The 21,745-nt window shown below is 33.1% G+C and overlaps 1 protein-coding gene across 11 annotated transcripts in view; it reads right to left on the bottom strand.

Annotated features, from left to right (window-relative positions):
• Positions 1-21,344, bottom strand: part of LOC129786103 (neuropeptides capa receptor) — a 39,206-nt gene extending 17,862 nt beyond the window's left edge. Inside the window, exons 1-4 of one of the 11 annotated variants that reach the window (XM_055820941.1) lie at positions 20,999-21,344; positions 13,631-14,322; positions 11,528-11,678; positions 166-256 (exon numbers count right to left, since the gene is read on the bottom strand). In XM_055820941.1, the coding sequence (XP_055676916.1) occupies positions 166-256; positions 11,528-11,678; positions 13,631-13,924 (536 nt within the window). In that variant the 5' untranslated portion in view covers positions 13,925-14,322; positions 20,999-21,344. Of the gene's footprint in view, positions 1-165; positions 257-11,527; positions 11,679-13,630; positions 14,421-20,998 lie in introns of all 11 variants that reach the window. The other 10 variants (XM_055821000.1, XM_055820932.1, XM_055820950.1 and 7 more) reach the window with 10 other exon arrangements.
• Between the last annotated feature and the right edge of the window lie 401 nt (positions 21,345-21,745).

Genomic DNA, 21,745 nt, shown 5'->3' with positions numbered 1-21,745 from the left:
ACGTTATATAATCTTTATTTTCCCATCCAAATTCACGAGGATTGAAATCTCTGCGTATTAAAGATTCTAAATGCTTTCATTCAATAGAGTGAATGAATTTCTTGAATTGATTGCCGATTCAAATATCTTTCCTCGTGCTCATACAGCAAATTGTGTTATACTTACGCTTCCGATACAAATGCTCGCAATTTGCAGAAAACAATTCCTAATTGATATGGATACTGATGCCACAATAGACTCATCTCATATGGAAGACCTGGAAGCAAACAAAATCCACGAAATTAAGGATAATATCAATATAATGTTACACACATAAAATATATTTTGGGTAAATTAAGGAAATTGTCTGGCAAACTGAAGGAGTATTACGTACTATATATACGTAGAACATATATAGCCATATTTATGATCATCGTTTCCACTCCAGTGGAATACATATCTTTTTTTTACGGTGGAGTAGAACAGAAATTATATGTTGGGAATTTTTGTAATATGCAAAAAAAGATAAAAGCTGCCGTCACTTTTTGCTTCTTAAACATTTTTATTACTACTTCAGCAGATATTGCCTAATGGAGTGTTTCCCCTCTTTAGGATATTCTCTCTATGGATGTAAATCAAACAGATATGTAGTGCTGCTGCACCAATAAGTATTTCATTTTTTCTCTTTTTAACATAAGCACCATAAGCAGAATTATTAATGTAGTAAAATTTCGAACAGAAGTACGTGCACGAGGAGATATATACATATATAGAAACTACTTATTTAAACCTAAAGAAACTGTCAATATTGAATTTGTTATGGTATTTTGGGCAAAGCCTTTGTATGGGGATGAAAAGCCAACAGCCAGCTATTGACATGTCTTACACCCTGGGAGATGATGCTACTCTACAGAGGGTAAAAGCTACACTATTTCTCAGACACAAAATCATTGTACATACATATTGTGTACTACATTCTATCTTTTATTCACAATATACATATGCAAATTTATACATAGTATAAATGGAAAAAAATCATTGGTATCAAATTCACGTTTCACTATGTGACCCCCAAAACATTTTATGGCCGCCACAATTTCAATTTAACCGCTGAATTATTTCAGTAGGATCGAATTGAATTCCTTTTGTAAATCAAAATTCAATTTCATTTCTCCACATGTGACTCGAAAGGGAAATCAAAAGTGTTTGAGTAAGCAAGAAAAAAACCACATTAGTATGTGCCCTTCTGGTGACAGTGAAAGTTTCCTGGTTAGCTCAACTTTGCGCCAATATGCGAAATGATAAATATTCCGAATGTAATCGATATGGAAATGATAAAAATAGAAAAAAAAAGTACTTGATATTATTTGACATGCGGAGTTCCCTTCCTTTTGATGAAGTTCAAGTGATTTGTGCCCAATATTGTAATTGGATTTTTGGCAGATATTTCTGTTTCTATTTTTGTCCTAATTCACACAGATATGAGTCTATAACACTTCAATATGTAGGTTAATTGTTAATTTTAAAAAGAATTTTCTAACTTTGTTGTTTTAATTTAAATTTTCAGAACTTCCTACTTTCTCCTGTTACACAGTAATCGTAAAATAATGAATTCATACCCGTATGTGTGTACTTTTCAAAATTAAAGTTTTCATCATGATTTGCCTTTTGACTTCAAACTTCTCTCCTAAAGTTCACAGAATTGAGTGGCTGTATTGCATTTTATCTGCAACACATTTGCATATCACTGAATTTTAAATTTATATAAAACTTTCTTCGTTCTTCCTTTGCAGAAGGTTCTAACGTGTGTATATGTGTCTTCCTTTGCGCTGGATTTAAAGAAAATATGCCAAAGGATGTACGAATATTTTTGGTAGTTTTAGAATTTATTACGCTGAAGCAGGAGGACTGTTTATTGTGCTGTGAGAAAATATTTCTCAAAGCTCATAACCCTTCATGGTGATAAATTGTGCAAAATAGTTATACCTAATATTTTATCAGAGTGTCGGTTCATAAATTTAAATAATTCACAGGTTTTTGTGCAATTAAAAAAAATTAAGTTTGTTTGGAAATGTTACGATATATGTATACTTTAGACATGAAGATATAGGTACCTGTGTTAGGTATTTGCAAAATTAGTTTTTGGAGTGGTATGTTTTATCAACTAAACAACGTACAAATTAAACTTTATAGATACTTCTACTTGGAGCACCATTTAAAATGCTTTGAAATGAAATTAAATGCTCTAAGCGATTTTAATTTATTTCACTATATGAGAAAGATCTTCCCAGGGAATTTTCAATTTTGTACAAGTGCAAAAAAAAAACATCAAGAGGCATTGTTATGTTACACTTCATACGGAGAAATATCTCTCGCGTATCTCGCACATACTTACTTTAAATATCTCATTTTTCTTCGCTTTTTTTGCGTTCACGTATGATGTGTGCAATATTAAAAGAAATCCCTCCAAATGATCAACGTATAGAATTAATGTATAGCACGTATAAATCATTTATATTAGAAAACTTTTCAGTGCGTATTATGTAAAATATAGGTGGATATATGGACTTGAAAGCGTCGATTTTGAAATCGAAATGATATAGGAATGAAAAAATTGGCTGCAAATTTTATTTTTAACCTCAATGCGTAAAATATGTAGGAAGATGAAATGCAATAAAAAAAACATACAATCAGTAAAATGCGAAAAACAGCGACTCAAACAAATTGATCCAGATATAGAATTTCTTTGCATATACCTATTTTGGGTGCATATTTTGTCTTATGGGACATGAGAAGAGGAAAAGGATATGAAAATTTTTATGTGACTTTCCGGCCAAAAAACAGGCCACAAAATTTTCCTGAGTACACAGGACTGTTTACGGCTTCATTAAAATTTTCGTCTTGGCAAGCAAATACATTGTGAGAGTGTTGCTTGGGGGCAAACTTATTGGTTTTCGTAATAATAAAATTTGTGGATTACACCAGGAGGGCAAATCTTTATTGATATTGACCTATTAAGTGGTTACGCTCCTCCAGCAATGAGTGCTTCTTCATCCGTTGATAATAATATTTGCGTAAGGGGCGTTTTATCTACAAATCACACACAAATTTGTATTACAAGTTAAATTATTTATGTTGAATATTATGGATGAATTATACTTTCAAGTTGATGCTGTGTTTCTGGGAAATGGAAAGCTAAAAGGCCATAAAATTACATGACTCTCGCTTATGGTAAATTCTCACACACTTCCACACCAGAAAGCTCTGTTGGGATGGAAATGAGGTGTACGCATTTAAGAAAATGAGACGGAATATGGCTGTGTAATTGCGTAGGTATTCAATTCATGAAATTGCTTATGACGACCATTACTTAACCATTGACGGCGCTTTTAACGTTACCTACCGTATGAATAGGGCGCACATTTTTATCACATTCACACAGATCTCTTTTTTTTATTCAAGAATAAAAGCTTTTTTAGGAAAAAAATGGCATAGATTTCTCTATCAATGTGAAACAGATATGTTTTCCTTTTATGTTTGCTAGCAGAGTTTTTTTTTATTTCTACCATCTCATAAGTTTTTCTTTACAAACTCTTATCTAGCTTACATTAATAAACTTGTCCTTGCTGGGTTATCTAAAATTAAATGAACATTGACTACGGATCTTTTGATCTTTTTCATGACCATACTGTACGAGGATTTTTAATTTGTGTAACGCACGCAATACATATTTTCATAAAATACCACGAATTAAGTCTAGCCATATAGTGTTGTCTGTCGCAAACATAACATCCAATTGTCATGCTTTAGGCTTTCGATAAAATACACATGCGTCCTGCTGAGGACACGATGAATTATGGGAGTGAAAATCTTTCCATTGAAGCACGGGAAATATAATTTTGCAAGGGAAAATATTGCGTATGTATATATAGTGACACTCATCACATAGCGAGAGGCATTTATTATTTATTCACACTAATCATAGTCATTAATTTTCCCTCTAATATCACGGAGCTTTAAAAGCTACTCTTCATGAACATTGTCAACAGAAATATGTACAGAATTATGGTTGAGTGCGGTAAATATGAATTGTCGTGAGAACACCGTCGTATCTCGCAAATGTAGGAGATTCCTTTAATAAAAAAAACGACGCACAAGAACACATTTTATGGTGATTTTTCATGAAAAAAGCTTCTAAAGTCATTCATAACAGATTTAGGAAGTTTGCAAGTTCTTTTTTATGATTCTTTTTTCATTCACCTTTTCACCTTGCGAAAATTATCCTTAACCACTTTGTGAAGAAAAAGGTGTCCTTAAAGTTGTTAATGTCTTTAAAATTATTTCTCATTAACCCTTCCCATAGATCATTGTTAATTTATAAAAGATGTATTCTCCGCTCCAAGGATATTTTCTGCTCTGTTAGAACCTTTTCCCATCAATATATCAAATACTGGTGGAATGAGGATGTCCTCCGAGAGATTTAATATTAATTTTCATAGGAGATTTATATTCATCGTAATAAATTTTTCATTTCTCCGATCAATTTCAATAACAGCTTTCGTGGACCTTTTTTATTGGTATAGGATTTCATGCCAATCACAGATAAATTATTCTTTCTTTTTTATTATTTGGAACATTTTCCACGAACTAACAGAAGTAAAGTTCATAACTGTGTAGAAAATTGAGTAAAACTTAACTTTTTTAATGGTCTTAAATTAAAATAACGACCGAACAAACTACTTTCTATATCAAATTACATTTTTAATGCCATTATATGGAAAAATTAGGAGGAAAGTATATATGGGCCAGAGACATTATGAAAGTTTGCTAATTTTAATGATCGAGAGATTTTAAACCCCATATGTCTACGACTTAATGTGACTTTAAATAAAAAATTTAAAATCTCTGTGGGTGTAAATTTTGCAGCTAATGAAATGAATACCACTCGCGAAAAGCTCAACTTTTCATATAAAACTTTATTTCGTGCCATTGACTAACATGTGTGGTGCTCTTTTTACAGCTACTAAACTTCAACTCGTTAATCGGAGCTTTCCGCAAGAACACCTGTCTTTTCAACTTGCAGCATCCAACACAAACTCCCCACATACAAATTTAAATGTTACACACGCCAATTTACCCGGCGCCTCCACTGTGCTATAAGGTGAAATTTTGCAATGTGGTGGAAAAATTTGCTTTCAGCAGTTTTATTGATTCGTAAAAAATTCACAGTGCATGACTTGTTTTCTCCACCCCTTGTGTTATTTCTTTTCAACAGTTTCTTCTCTTCCCCATCTTTTTTATGATGGTATTTTATTCTATTGATACAATGTGATTCTCATGCATTTTCAGGATATTTTTCCATTTTGCATACAAGTCTTGCAAAAATTCTCCTAAACTCGTTTTTTTTTGGGTTTTGATCTTCTAATACACTTTCCAGCAAGATGTTGTGAATGGAGAAATAGATAACAGTTTAGGAAATCACATAAAATGTCCTTAAACCATGTAAATCTGGGAAAACAATTCCTTCTCTGTGTTTTCAAGTCTCATAAGTTTAGGGAAATAGAAATGTATTGCGAAAATATTTAAATAAACCTCACGAAAACGTTCTTTTTTTTACATAGAAAAATATATAAAAGAACATTTTTTATTAGTCCTTTTTATATGGGCATTTTTCCTAGGAAAACACTCCTTCAATACCTACATTGTGAATAATTGCTCAAGTTTAATCGCAAACTTGACTCAGCAGTCACTCACTTAGTGAACAAATTGGACTTGAAGAATGGCAAATAGGTATGTCCTAATAGAAAACATATTGCGTGCTACATCAAAGCAAATGTTTATTGCATGGATGACTGTTGTGAATGTCTCGGCACAGTAATTGAGGGTACCGCAAAAGGGCAAAAAAAAGCACATAAGTATACAGAATGTAATTGAAATAAAAATAGAAAACTTTCAAATAGCTATCGTACGTCATGCGAATATTTACTTATATCAGGAATTCGTTGGTAACTAAAGTAACTAAAGAAAGGAGTCCTCACGTGGAGTCGCAAGATGACTCGGAAATTGCGAAGAAAATAGGCAGGGTTGTTGTATAACGATACAGGCTTCATTATAATTCTACATACAACGTCATTCCTATGAATCTATATGATGGTATGATGGAGTCTTTGATTGAATGATGATCTTGTGGCCCTTCTATTGGAATAATTTGTCTTCTTGACACTGTGATTATCTCACCAACCTGTTTTGTACAATCTCGAAAAATAGACAAGACATTTTGATGACTTCTGGGCATTCTTGAATGTAATCTTGTCGATGTTGTTAAATTACTAACTCATGTACGACACAAAATTGATTAAATTGATCAGCGATATAACCTCTAGTCTGCTGTTAGTGCATTTTGAACTTAATAAAAATAAATCACATTAAAAGATTGTGCTTAATTTAAAATATTTCTCTATAAAATAACATTTTGTTTTAAAGAAACTTTTTGGATAAACAAAAATTAACTTTTATCACATTTAGTCTTTATGTATTATTATAGGTAATAAATTATATTTAATACACCATGAAAATGTTGAAAAGTTGATGATTAATACGAAATTATCCATTTTATATTTGAGTAAAAATTCATAATCAAATTAATTAATGCACATACAAAAGAGCATGATTTATCATCCTACAAAGTGCGATTAAATTAAATTAAATTTAAAATGACTATAATTCACTGAATTATTTAATTACAAGCTATATATTGTAATTAATTGCTCGTCACTTGTGATATGTGCTTCTGAAGCAGTCTATCTACAAAGTTATATCTACTTTGTTTTAAAAAATCCTTTGATTTATTCTGTTAAACTTTTTATAAAATAATTTTTATATAAATTATTTTAATGTTCACAATCTCTACAGATTTGTGGTCTACTCAAAACATGGCTTTGAAAGTTCTTTTCTTTTCATAAATATTTCAGTAACAGCACCCCTGATAGTTCTATCTCTCAAAATGCAGAGCATATTTTAGCATATATTCTCAAACATATATTTAAATGTTAAAACGTATCATAGGTATGTGGGTGTGCTATATACACATATGGAAATATTCATACAGGTTAACCACTCTTTTTAGAGTGACCGCATATTCATAAAGTTATCTCATCATTCACGGTCGTTATTTGTGGGACTGGTGAGAGAAATTTCTAAGTTAATAATGCAAATTCTGTTGAAGATAGCACACACAGAGTGCACACAAATATTTCCGTGGTTACTTCATGCACTCTGTATACACTACACCCCCTTAAAGGCTTACAGTGAGCTCTTGTCGGCAACTCAGGAGATGGAATCATGGACACATTAGCACCCGGGTATGGATTTGTATGGTAAAATCCTTTCCCACACAATCTCGTCGTACCGCACGAACGAGTGTTATCTCGTGGGTAAACACAATAAATAACACAAGTCAATGAAGATTCGCACCATCTATTTGGGGTATTATCGGTGTTATTTTCGATAATAAAGTTGAGAGACTGAGATTGAGTTTCCTTTGGTTTCAATGAAAGATTAAACACCCGCAGTCATTTCCTAATTTATGGAATAATTTTATTTTTATTCAATACACTTAAGGACTTTGTGTACGTGTTCAGAAAATTTTACTTCCTTCAGGATTAACTTTCTTTAAAATCTTCAATATCTAAAATAGTATTTGTCTTTAATTGCGCCCTTAATTTAAAAAAAAAAAAAACGAATATCTGCTTTTGGTCTGAATTGTTGATGAATTTTAAAGTTGTCGATGATTTTGAGTGTAAGCATTAGGGAAACATATATAATATGTATGCACCTATTATGTACATATGATATTAAGTTTATATACTTTCTAAGTTTATATATTGATATGAGCTTAATTAGCACACCCTATAAGATTTCTATACGGCCAGATGCTAAGCAAGTACGCTAACGATGCATTCTCAAAATAAAACGTAATATAATATAATGATTTATTGGATTAGTCGATGCAAAAACCTTTATAAGGCAAACTGTGTGCTCTGAAATTACCAATTTCCACAAGATGTGGGTACACCGATTAGGTTTCATATAAATTCCTAAATATGTTTCTCCTCTAATAATAACCAAAGTTGTTGAAAGTTTGTTGTGACTCCAAAGGATTTTTCCCCACATTTCCTTACAATTTCTATTTTATTAGATTATATTTGCAAACATTTTTTGTGTGAAAATCTCAAAAGCAGCAAAAATGTAATTGGATTGCCTTTTGAAAGTCTCAAATTCGGAGTAAATGTAATTCCATTTATAGATTGACACTATCAAATTACGAATGGATATATAACGCAATAAAATACGTTATGGAATATGTTGCTGTGTGGTAACGAAAAAAAAAGATGAGGAAAAGATATTGTATAATAACAATATTCTTCTATTAGTCGTTATCAGAATGATTACTTATATTCATATACACTTCGATATAATGAACATCGTTACTATTCTGTGAGGTTATTCCACGACCCTATACATACATGCTATACCCTCCAAGATATTCTCAGGCTTTTGCTGCTGACTACTCTCTCCCTTTACTTGTTTGTGTCTAAATCTTTCCCGAAGGCATAAAAGAGGGACTGAGGAGATTATCCAAGTCAGGTATATCCTATACCAAGATGTTATCTGAATGTTTCGTAAAATACAAGGAAATTTGAAATGGATGGGAGAGTCAACAGTTTTTGTAATAAATTATTCCCATGAACTCCAATTTTGTTCCTTAATAAACTTGTTGAAGAGGATCCATCTCAATGGATTTTATGAATGGCAGGTTCGGACGTGGTTAGCCTAAAACACATACATATTTTATGTCTTATTTTGACATGGAATGTTGAAGCATCTCTACGTATTATCTTGGACGTCTTTGCAAATTTAATGAAAATTACTGTAGATTTGGAAAGTGGATTTATGTCAGCATGTCAACACAATACATGCCACATGTGCAAAGAGTTGTATGAATATGTAATATTTTGTGCAAAATGAATTTTTTCATCATCCTGGAACTTGAGTGGATCAACGCGTGTCTTTATAACACTTCGTGGAATTCATTTCTACTTTTTTTTGTAAATTTGGATTTAAATTATATATTAACTTCAGTGAGTATAACAATCATCCTCAACCACCACAAAAGTTTGTAAATAATTTTTTCAAACTTTGCATCAGCTGAATTTCCACTTATACCGCCCTCATAATTGAAGAGCTTTTGAGCTAGAAGGGTAGTGTCATGAACAGAAAAGTGTCCATATGTGATTATAAAAATTGAAAAAAAAATGATAAAGGAGCGTAAAGTGTCCTTATATTCAAATGGTGAATGCCCATTGAAAGCAACAATTTTCATGAGTGTATTTTTTTATCGAATATGCACCATCAACATGAAACCACGTATCACAATAAATTGGCGGCCCTTCGCAGCGAAGCGTCAATGATGAAATATCGCTATTATTAATTTCCAACACAAGATCATTTAATTGTTAGTGTAGCATACAATTTTGTCGTGTGGGGAAATACGATAGCACATATAATAAAGTTATATAATAAATTACATTGACCATCCAAAATGGCAATATTTTCACTCTGAATCCGTTCAATTGAAATTTTTGTTATGCTACCGTGAGACAATCTGCTGTTGATGTCAATATTATATCAAAATATCCCAAAATGATGATGGATTTTGGTGTAGTATTAAATGACAAAATAAGTAGATATATTGCAAAATTGCTTTTTCCAAAAATTGAGATATATTGCTACACAACTATGTTGCCAAAAAACGATTACAGAATAGATTAAACATAAATCATCATTCAAATTGTACAAAATATTTTACTTTGAGTATTCCCAACTTCTGGGTAGTCCCACAGTACTCCAAAAATATGTATCACAAAATTTTCTTGGTATCTGTCCGCATATTATTTCTCTATGTTACACATTCCCAAGTCAACTGGCACATTATGTGATATTTGCTAGTTGCAGTATGACCCAACAAATTTAATAAAGTGTAGAATTTTCAGTTAGAAACTTTCTAAGAACTTCTTTTAAAATTTTAATCTTCATTTAATGAAAAGTTATGCCATCTACAAGGGAGCGACAGATCCCATATATACTCATATAATGTAAATGATAGAGATTATTATTTTTCAGAAATGTTGCAAAATGTTTAGGCATCACCCTGTTGGTACTAGTAGCTACAATTCCCAGTAGATTTACAAGTGTGAGGGAAGCGCATGTTCTCTGGCAGAAAATGCATTTTTCACGAACTGAATAATTACGAATAAGTGCTCTTGAGGCAGTCACCGCAATAAGGGTAGAACATGCCTTGATATTTTGTGTCTTGTTTTATGTTTCAATTATTTATGCTCATCTTATGTCTGACAAGAAGAAAAATGTCTCCTTCATGTGCAATTAAATTTCAAAAACGAGAAATTTTGTCATAAGCTAAAATTACTTTTGGAAATCTCTCTGCAAATTTAATATTATGTATTTTTTTGTTCTTATCTCATTTGGTAAAACACGCAATTAATAAATGAGATTATTAGTGGAAAATTCCTTTTTACTTCAAGTTTTTGTTTTAAAATTCATCGACTAACTTCAGATATTTGCATGTTTTTTTTACCAATATCCATTCAATTTTAAAAATGATGAAAATACATTATCTATGTATCTACTACATACATATATAGTCATAACATATATATACGCATAAAAAATTCTGATACATTTTGTGAAAATTGATGTCTGTCGAAGATAATAATAATGCTATGTACAATCTCATGTTTAAATTCGATGAATTTCAAATAGAAAGTAAAACGAAAGACTTTAACGAATTTTAAGAAGGAAAAAAACAGAAATGTAAATTGCTCAATAAAGTGCGATACATAAAACAACTAACATATATGTGAGCAACAAAGACGTTATATGTATGTTGAAAAGCATCCTTCTAAATTGATTTTCCAATACTTATTGCTTATACGTTGTACGCAAAACCACTTATCTTTTAAGATATCTCATCTTCCCATTCAATTTGATTGAAATTGTTTCCAATCTGCTGCTATGTAATGAAAACTTGAGACGCACAATTGACTATTTGAAAGAGGATGATGGTATTTCTCAGCATTATTATGTAGAATTATTTACACGACGAGGAAGCATTACTATCGCCTTTTGCCGACTCCTGCCTGACAATCTTTCAAGGGAAATTAGTGCATTAAATTTTAAGGAAAGCTTCCCTTAAGGAAGGGAATATATAAAAGTTTATGAGAGAAAGCATATCTTATGCAAATGTTCCCATTGCCTTTCTACTAAGGACACAAATCACTTCAACTCGATTTCATTTATACACCCACATAGGGCAACCCTTGGTGCTCGTAGGTCTTCCCAATGGAAATTACGGGCCTCGAGTGTAGCTCGGGGAAACAAAGGAAGAGTTAAAACCGCATAAAATTAATGATATTATCACACTATTACACATCTGCACAATATATTCCTGGAAAGGTGTCACTTTACTTACCAACTAGCAGGAAAATAAGGTCAGAAACCGCTAAACTAAATAAGTAGTAATTGGTTGCGGTGTGCATTGATGAATGTCTCACAATGACGACGCACACAATCACGTTCCCTATTACTCCTGTTACGAAAATCGCCATGAATAGAATGGTGACCTGCAAAATTTTAATTCAATTAAATACTCTAACTACATACATTGTTGCACTCAGCGTTCTAATTTGCATGGAAATGTAATTCGTGTGAAATCTCCAACATAAGCATTTTCACTTCGGTTAATGTGAAAAGTCCCTCCCATCCTCTGTGGAAATTTCGGGTAGTGAATGCGTAAATTAAGGGTAATCTCGCTATTTTTAATTGACCATTAACAATTAGCCTTATGCAAAAACTGCAATAATAAACAGTAATGAATCATTTATTGATTTACAATGGATTTGAACAATTTCAGATACATCCATTGCGCATTACATGCTATATGTTTTATTTATTTCGAAAAAAAAAATTAATTCTCTCGAATGAAAGGAAGCTTTTTCATGTTGATACATCATAATCATAACTATGCTAAATTTACAATAAATTCTATTAATATATTTTCCATCAATTCAAAGAGTCTGAATGAAATATTATGGATTTAATGCAGAATTTATGTATTATTCAGTATGTAATTGAATTGATAGCTTATTTTGTAAGGTCTGCTGCGGAGGCGTTTCATATGGATGGAATCAAACCTGTATCACTTTGATGTGTTAATGCTCAAAAATATAATTGTTTTTCCTCATAAATATCACGTTTCTTACACGAAATTTAAATATGCAAATTAAGTGCCACTGTCTGCATCTTAATTTATCATTCTCTCAACTCATGTGAGTAATTAAATAATCACTTTGTTGACACACAAACTCTATATGGCTAAAGTGCACGCAAAATAATTTAAGAACAACAATACTGATTAGTGGAAAAATATAACAATGTCATTAGTCTTCAGCCAGTTCTCTTTATTTGCACTCAAGTTTGTTTCTTTTTGATGAAATTAAATTTCCACGGAAAGTTCTTCTTTTAAATCAAATTACATTCACTGTCTTTGCCTTTTCAGTGTGGGAGTATACTCTTCCGACAATTTGTCATTTGAGGCAGAATCTTGGGAAATGTAGACATCAGCCAGCAATGCATTTTAGTGTAAACTCCTTATAAAATATTATACTTTGCTTTCAGATTATAGGTGGGGAGAAAAATAATATTTTTATAATAGAATTACAATAAAACTCTCAAGATGACATTTGTGAGGGGTAGTATAAAGTCTGTGTGTACGTGAAGTTGAGAAAATGTTTAATTTATACCACAAACATCAGCATTGGACAGATATTCTTCTTGTACAGATAAGAAGAAAGTGATATAATAAGAATGATGTCTCGCAGATGTTTTTAAGTGATATTATTTCCATAAAATTAGCACGAGAAACTCATTCTCAGATAAGAAGTTTTTTTTTCTGGGTAATAAAAAAAACCCACAAAATATACAATTTCTTTTATTTCTACTTTATTTTTTTTGCACATAGGGGAGGGTAGGTCACAAACAGGAATAGAAAATTTATTTTCTGGAAGTTTTTGATACTACTTTGTCTATCGTTAAATCTACAAAACAATTCAAAGCTTTTAAAAAGTAAAATGAATAATTAATTATTATTGTTTTTACCAACATAAAATGTTTGGAGTACTACCTAACTACATATCTTTACCTTAAATTCAATAAACTTTGTATTCCACATGGAAGCTTTATTAGCAAATTCTAAATTTGTATGTTGAAATAAATTGGTTTTCATTACAAACAGTTCCAATTGGGAAATCAAACACCTTTGAATGACTTCTGAAGGGTTGTTACCGAACGTTCGTGTAATTAGTAAATTTCATTGGAATATTTGTGTAATACGGAAATGATGAATGAATAAATCGCTAGGTGGACGGTTTGAATGAATGTCTTCCACAGCATATAAACCAGTTAGTGTGAGAGCTAATGTGAGAGCTCATGTCAAAATGCGTTGGTGTTAATTAAAGCAAATTAGTTCGCTGAATGGCAAAATTAATTAAAACTTTATTGGTCTTTTATGTCTCACCATAAGTGCCATGAGCAGTGGTAAAGTTTTCGGTCCACGTACGTGCTGGAGAAACTCCTCGACGGTGCAGTTAAAATAGGGATTGCCTGGATCACATGGTGACATTCCCTGGTAGTTGCTTTCATAGACAATTGGGAATTGTGTTGTATTGTCATTGTGACTGCAGTTGACGAGTATATTGTCACTCCAGAGTGTGGACACGGTCGCACTGGAAGTAGCATTAGCAGCCAGTACGTCCAAGAGTAGGGAATTATTTGAGAAATTGTCAAAGAAATGCTCCTGATTCAGCATCATTTTTATTCCTTCCGCTTCGCCTAACCTCCGTCACTTGTGTCGGTTCGCGATGGAATTTAATAAAGATGCTGCTTAACTCTTGTGCCACCAGTACCCTCTCATGTCACTTAACATGTGCTTTCCACACTCGCTTCCTCTATATATGTTGTGTATGTGCTATATATGTATGTATCTCGAAGCTCTACTAAACACAGCCTTTTCTTTTGCACTCACATTCACCGCGTCTCTTTCACCACTATTTTATGACTAAAGTAGATTGATGGCACATTTCCTAGTGTTAACAGCAACACTCGAATCCACTGTGCAGTAGTCGTATTGTCCCATAACTCACAGTGTGCACTTTCAACTAACAACACTCCTGCGTTTGGGAATCTTGTGCGGAATTGCATCAATTATAACTGTGAGAGAGGGAGAAAATGGTGCAAAGTCATTAACATAGTGGTATCACCCACACTTCCTGGAGCTGCGCTTTTTTTCTACCCGCCATATAAGACTTCTATTGGTAAACAAATTACTCTGCTATGAAATTGAGCTTGAGACAGAATGTGGTGCTCAATGAGCAATTTACCAAAACCACCCACAAACTCTGTTGCATTTTGTATGCAAACTCGCAGTCATGCTGACTTATTTGCATACACATGAAGCTTAAATCCCTCTCTTGACCTTCAAGCATAACACAACCTTTATTCTTGTTTAGTGTACTATACACGAAGAAAAAATTAGTGTATACAACATCTTTTGCACCTCCCCGAATCATGCAAATGGTCCGCACGTGAGACAGTTGGGAAGAAGATGATGCTCTAAAATCAAATTTAACGACCATTCGGTTCAACCCATTGAGGCACGGGTATACAATGCAAATGGATTTTAATGCTAAAAGAAAATTTACTCGCTTCTTCAGTTTGTACACCAACGGAGCTTTTCTGCTTGGTTTATTGCTCACTGTTGGTCCCACGTGCACAAGTAAATCTCAGAATCTGCATAAAGGAAAAAAATCCAAACGAGATATTGACTTCTGGATCCTTTGAAATGGAAGAAAAAAGAAAGAAAAACTGTTTAGTTTTTCTCGGAAAAGAGATGACTTTCTCAATTCTGCACTGAATGAATACTTATGTGAACTTTTTTCTTTGCTACTTCTTTTCTTTGACCTCTTAGATTAACGATTATTCCTATGTTTTCTGTACCCTTCAGCAGGAAGCTTGAAATGAAATTGCAAAAATGTTAAGAAAGTTTTGCATTATCATTTCGAAATAGCTAATAGAGTAATACAATGAAAAAAAAATGTTGAAACGGAAGATGATACCGGAAGACGCTTGGAGGATGATAATGCATGTTTGTGCTTGAAAGGCAACGAAGAAAAAACATAATTCCGGGTTAATAGTTAATTTAATGATAGCTTCTGTATTCTATACCTATATACCAACATTAATGATGGTAAAAATTATTTTTTTGTTCTACTTGTGATTGAGATAAGAAAAACATAATAGAAAAATCGCATGGTTATGTATAATAAAAATTCTTACAGTAAGTGCTATAATGGGCATTAACATTCTTTGTCACAGCGAAAACCTAAAATTATTATGGAAATAGCATATCAAAATAAATGTCATTAACCACGCTGGCTCCTTAATTATGAAATTATGCCGAAGGAAATGGAAGTGTTAAACAAAATAATTTGCTAAAAAATATTTTTAAGCTTCTTAAGCTTGAAGATTTCATAAGACAAAATTGAAGCTCAAAAGCTCTGGATTTTGTGAATTTTGCTCTCTTTCGTGCAATTTCTAGATTTTATTACCTTCATCGAGAACACAAATACGTATAACAAACAGCCAAAATTGTTTCTCAAAGTCACACCAAATAAACTGAAAAAGCTATATCCTTTTTGCTACACCAGTTTGTGATGTCCATGAAGTTTGAGCGCGATTGGGAATTTTCTTGTTATTTTTCTTACCCATGTGGACCATAAAAAATATATCAAAAGTGCCCGAAGAACTACCTGTAGGCAGTTGAAGTTATTCAATGGGAAAACCCCTCCTCGCCTTGTTTTTTTTCATTCTGCTAAACTTTCTTTCATTGCGAAATAAAGTTGGGAATGAAAATACCACCAATCCAATATTTTTTTTTGTCGCAAAATACACGAGAATTTATATGCAATTTCCCAGGCGTTTTTATTGTAAAGTTTCATTGGTGGGGTGAAAGTGCAAATGGGCAGAATGTTGCTTTGCAATAAATAATATGCTAACCCAGTTGGGGGAAAGTCGGAAAAGTCACAGGAAGAAATTCTTCGCATTCTACGGCGTTCTTTGAAACAATCATGAGGAAACCAACCCGGTGCGATGATTAATAAATGTGCACACTACTACGAGATAAAAGTTGAGCTGAAATACTTTCAAGGTTAGACGATCAATAAAAGCAAATATCTAAGGGTTTGTTCTCTGCGAGGGCTCTTTTTACGCGTAAACAGAATTTTCTGTTACTTCGCAAATTCACGGGGAAATTCAATTTTCTTTCATTGTTTTTTTTTAAGAAAAAGGAAGGAATAATATAAGTTTATTGATTATTATGTACTCGTGAAGAATATACGATTGGTTTATGAACATTTTAGGGGATATTTTAGTAGCAATTGAAACAGTGTATGAAATACACTTCGGCAATACACAGAACATGAATGAATCCAGAGACTGGGTCACATCTTTCTCACATGGGTCCAATTTAGGGTATTAACATGGGGATTTCCCCGGAAACACTTTGTGCAATTGAACGTAATCCTTCGAAAATTACTGTCTGATAACTCTGAAAATTGGGAAAGTTGTAAAATAAACTGTACAACACACAAGCTGACGCAAAATGTTTCAAAAGGGATATCATAAGATTTCCACCTTTATAAAAAAATTGTCCTAAAAACTTTTCTTCGGCAAAAATGTCTTTTTTATTGTTCAAACACACATACAAATTTACCATTTTTTATTTGTTTTTTGATAGCAAAGATATGGCATCGATAACATTCGTTTTATCTGTCCCAATGAATATTCTACAGTGTAATGAGGGCCATTTAGAATTTTACGATACATACATATAACGAGTGCCCTTACTAAAAACATCGTCATTTCCGAGTTCATTGTAAATAATGCGAACGAATATAGCATGAGGCGAGAATTCATGGTGTAATAGAACTTTGTTTAAACTGCCAAGGAAATGCATGATATATAATGGAGAAAATTGTCTTATATGCGTAACTATGAAGAGACTCAATCATCAAGAAAATTGCGTGAATTATATACGCTCGGTGGAAAGCGGCAGCCTCTTGGTATTCTTATCTGCTTTTAGATTCAAAATGTCTTATTAAAATTCAGAAGATTTTGAAGATCTATCATACGCACGACAGCTTATGCTTAAATTAATTTTTTTTGTCAAAAATGGATCTGAGAGAGCTTTCACCTTCTATTTTCTTCACGTTATCAACAACAAATACATTATATTATATATATTATGTGTCTCGACTTTTGAAGGCAAACAAAATTAACAGAAAATATTTATATAAGAAATAACGTATATGCTAGATTTAACACAAAAAAGCTTTACTTACAAAGATTTAATACAACTTTGATAGTTTGTTATATACTTAAAGGAAATCTCTATAATCTCACTACTATTAAAATTTATAATCACTACCTGCATCACCATGCACGATGCTTATCGCAAAAGTTTTAAGTCAATTTCTCTTTTCGAAAGCTCACGGCATTTGCAATAAATAACAACCAAACTCACGATTTAGCACGTATTCTTCCGAGTAATTAGGATAGGTAGGTACTTTCATTGGTAATATTTTAAGAGTTTACATCCCTTGCGAGATTGCTTAAGTAAATCTTGCATTCGCGTAAAACTTTGCGAAAAGTTTTATTTTTCTTTATAGCACCAAGTTTTCTTATTTATGTATTTGTCCTTTAAATAGAGAACGTGATTATTTTTTAATAGATATTATGGAAGAAAACAAAATAGTAAAAATGATTTAAAAGGAGATAATAAATCCAAATGATTCATAAAATCTCTATACATGATTTAGTACTTAAATTGTCATTATAATGAATAAGGAATGAACAAGAATAAGAATTTTCTGGTATTGACGATATATGTTTGCGATATTTGATTATTTCATGTGACTTATTTTACTTATAGTGCCAACAGTGCCAATCAATTGTAATAAAAACGAAAACCCCGGAAACTTTATTAGGATTCAATTTTTTTCGGGTCATGGCATCAATGATAACACACAACATAAATCCCACAGAATACCAAGACTTTTCTCCATGGATTTTATGACTGATGGAATCTTCTTTTGATTCGTAAAAAAAACATGCATGTCAAAGATTCTTCTGCAAAGCAAATTGAATGATTTTTCTTTCAATTTCAGGGTGGATTTTGAAAAACATTCTTCATCCCCTCACAGATATATCTTTCTCGCATTTTGCGAGATTTTGCATGCTTACGTACATGATTATACTGAGACGATACGAGAGTGACGGAGGGAAAAATGTAAACAGAAATAGAATTGAGAGCATCTTATCTGTATGAGGAGTTTTGTTAATGTAAATATTTAAACTTTGATACTCTTCAGTTGGATGTCAGCAGTAAAAGCAACATGTCTTCATGCAGACTCTCTATCTATACTGCAACTTAGCTTTACCGGCGCGCTTTGCGGAGAAGTCACAACTGGGAAATGAAAAACCACCTTAATGCTATTTTCCATTATGTGAATGACAAGTAGGAAGGACGAGGAATTTTTTTGCAACAGGAGTCGTCTCGATAAATTTACGATTTTCACACGGTACCACACGCGATAACGATGAGACTGTACACCATCAGGTGGATATACAGTTTTGAAGTGGTTGGGTATCTTCTTGAATTTATAACTTGGTGGTGAAGGAAGAAAACCACAGGCAGTGCATAAAGTACAATCATTCTTCCTCATATTTACTTGTTTTCCCTTCCTAAACTTCCTCTCATATTCGCAAGAAGATTTACGTTACCAACGTCGAAGGGGATGGGAATATAATCCGAAGAAAAAAGAAACGGATGAAAGTTGAAAAGAAAAGGTGGAAGTGCAGTGATTTAAATCTTCTTGAGGTAGATCCTTGTATTTTTATATCCTTTACCCAATTTTGCATGTATCCACACTTTTGTTTTCGAGAAGAAATTTAAAATGTGTAACCCCTTAGAGAGATTTTTCTTCAGAAGAAAAATCCAACACCCCAAAATAAATTATTCATCTTCTATGGTTTTCTCGAAGATCTTTTTCAATACGTATAACACAGAATTTTCTGGCAGTTTAGAAAAGTCTAAAAAAAATTGCCTTTATGCCTCTTGGCAAGAATTTAGCACATTGTGACGAAATTACAGGTGAAAGTCAATCATAACGCGTCCAGTTATTAGAGTTGGTATACCACAACGCGGATGGGTCAGTCTATGCGTTGTAATTTAATTTGTGAGTAGTATTAGTAGGCAAAGTCGATTTTTTTTGTAAAATTTGGCAATTTGACAGATTAAAATGCTTATATCTCAAGTTCTATTAGACTTACAGAAATTTCGTGATTAGTTATGGAAAGGTATTGAAATAAGCCATAATCTGACATATATTTAGAAACATTTCAAGGTCACCTCCAGAACACAAAATGGCGGTTTTTTGTTTTACAAAAACAGTTATTGGCATTTTTTGTCCCGAAGAAATAGTTTTAGAGGTTTCTGATGTTCTAGAAAGTTGTAGAGTTTTGCAAAACCTTTAAGTTGATACTAAGATGGGCAAAATCGGACAAGCCGTTCAGGAGATATGACTCTTTGAACTTTTCAAACTCAAGAATTTTTCAAATGGCTATATCTTCTAAACGGCATCATAGATTTTCTTCATTTTCGGACTGGTGATAGATATTGAGTCAGGCTATAACATATCAAAATTTAAAGGAAAACGATAACAGATGTTCGGAGATATTGCCCCTTAAAGTTAGGCAATTTTTGTTTTTGATTTTAGCGCCTCTTGTGGTCATTTTTGGAACTTGAAATGTTCCAGACAGTTGTAGGGCTTCTCAATACCTTTCATTTGATACCAAGATGGTCAAAATCGGTCAAGCCGTTCTCGAGTTATATCGAAAAAACACTTTTTGCTTTAGACCGCTATATTTGCTAAACGGCTTGACCGATTTTCAAGTATGATTTGTTGATGAAAACGTCTCACTAAGCCCTACAACATACTAAAATTTCAGACCTCTAGCTACAAGGGAACTGGTTGACGGTGTTTCAAAATGGCGGACGGCGGCCATCTTGGATTTTGAAAATGCGAAAAAATGAAAATTTACACCCACATTTCTATAGAAAACTTCAAACCCGAAGTCTCTATCTCTTACCGTTCTTGAGCTATAAGGTAAAGTTTGGCGCACCGGCCGGCAGGCCGGCCGGCCGGATCAAAAATTTTCCACCAGCATTTTCGTAATGTGGGATGTCTAAAACGTGCTCATACCAAGTTTGAGCCCGATCTGAGGTGGTCGGTTTTTCCGACGATTACAATACTTGGTATGCCACGATTGTGGTATACCAACTAATAAAATATTCTTGAATAGAGAACGAATGGGGAGACGAAGCGGAAGATTTATGATATTGCGGCAAATCGCGCACTACATGAATATTATCAGTTAAATGACGAACAACTCGCTTTGCTTTTGTGTACTGAAGCTTAAGAATTTATATATGTTTCGCACGACAATGATGCTGGATTAGTTTCTTCACTCTGACTATAACATCGAAACATATTAGATGATGTGTAAATACCTCTTCTTGAATTCTAATGCAATTAATGTTTCCCCACTATAGAGAAAGCCCTAGATATCTAGTTAATAACGCAACGTGACATGGCATCTTCAATATTTGATCATTTGTGTGCGAAATCTAAATCTCTACACTGAAGAACTGGCGCGTCTAATCTACCACGAGATTGAAAATAAATTGAGTTTGCACTTTCCACGAAATTCTCCCTATCTTCGATTATTATGTACGTACAGTACAATCTCTCACACTTGATTCCCTTACCTATATACTAACATTTTGCAATTTATATGTTATTAATTTAGACGCTAAAATACCATTTCACTCATATGTAGGTAGCATATCACATTATTACACGTATTCCGGGAAATTTCCCATTCATCCTCCCTTTAACATTCCTCCTGTTTATGTGGAATAATTAAAGTGGGATCATGATGCACTCAATTATCTTGCACTTGTAAACGTGAACCACCTTAATATCTTGTACTCTTGCCAGCAACCGCACAAGAAATTAAACTATAATACTGGTGCTCTTGGCTTCACTTTCAAAGGTCGTGGGAGCTGCATAAAGCGCACATTTCAGTACCCGAACGCAGACTGAACTGTGATGTCTCACCAGAGTGCCTAAAAGTTTGTCGGTTACACCATTTGGTAAAGTTGTCGCTCAGATTTCATCGCTCAGTAGGTTATTCTCCAAGCGCGTGTAATATCCTCCCCACTTCTCGGTGGTGCTTTCCCAAAGCTCGTGTACTCAGCAATTTGTAGTGGGGATACACCCCCTCCGTTCAAGCGTTTTGTCTTTTTATCAATGAATCCTTTCCCCTACCCTACAACACACTGAGCGACATAGAATTATATCAAAAACGCACCACGTAGTCAGTATAATGAGTGAGATATTTATACAAGTACTCACTCATCTATATAGCACTCTGTGTAGCATGATTTAGTGTGGAATTGTGGTCCGGAGTTTAAAGTTTATACCACCCATGTACGAGCGGTAGCATTTATTAA

This window comes from Lutzomyia longipalpis, chromosome 1 (genome assembly GCF_024334085.1).
Source record: "Lutzomyia longipalpis isolate SR_M1_2022 chromosome 1, ASM2433408v1".
Taxonomy (NCBI): Eukaryota; Metazoa; Arthropoda; class Insecta; order Diptera; family Psychodidae; genus Lutzomyia; species Lutzomyia longipalpis.
Note: the sequence above shows the minus strand (reverse complement) of the source record. Positions and strands in the feature narration are given on the sequence as shown.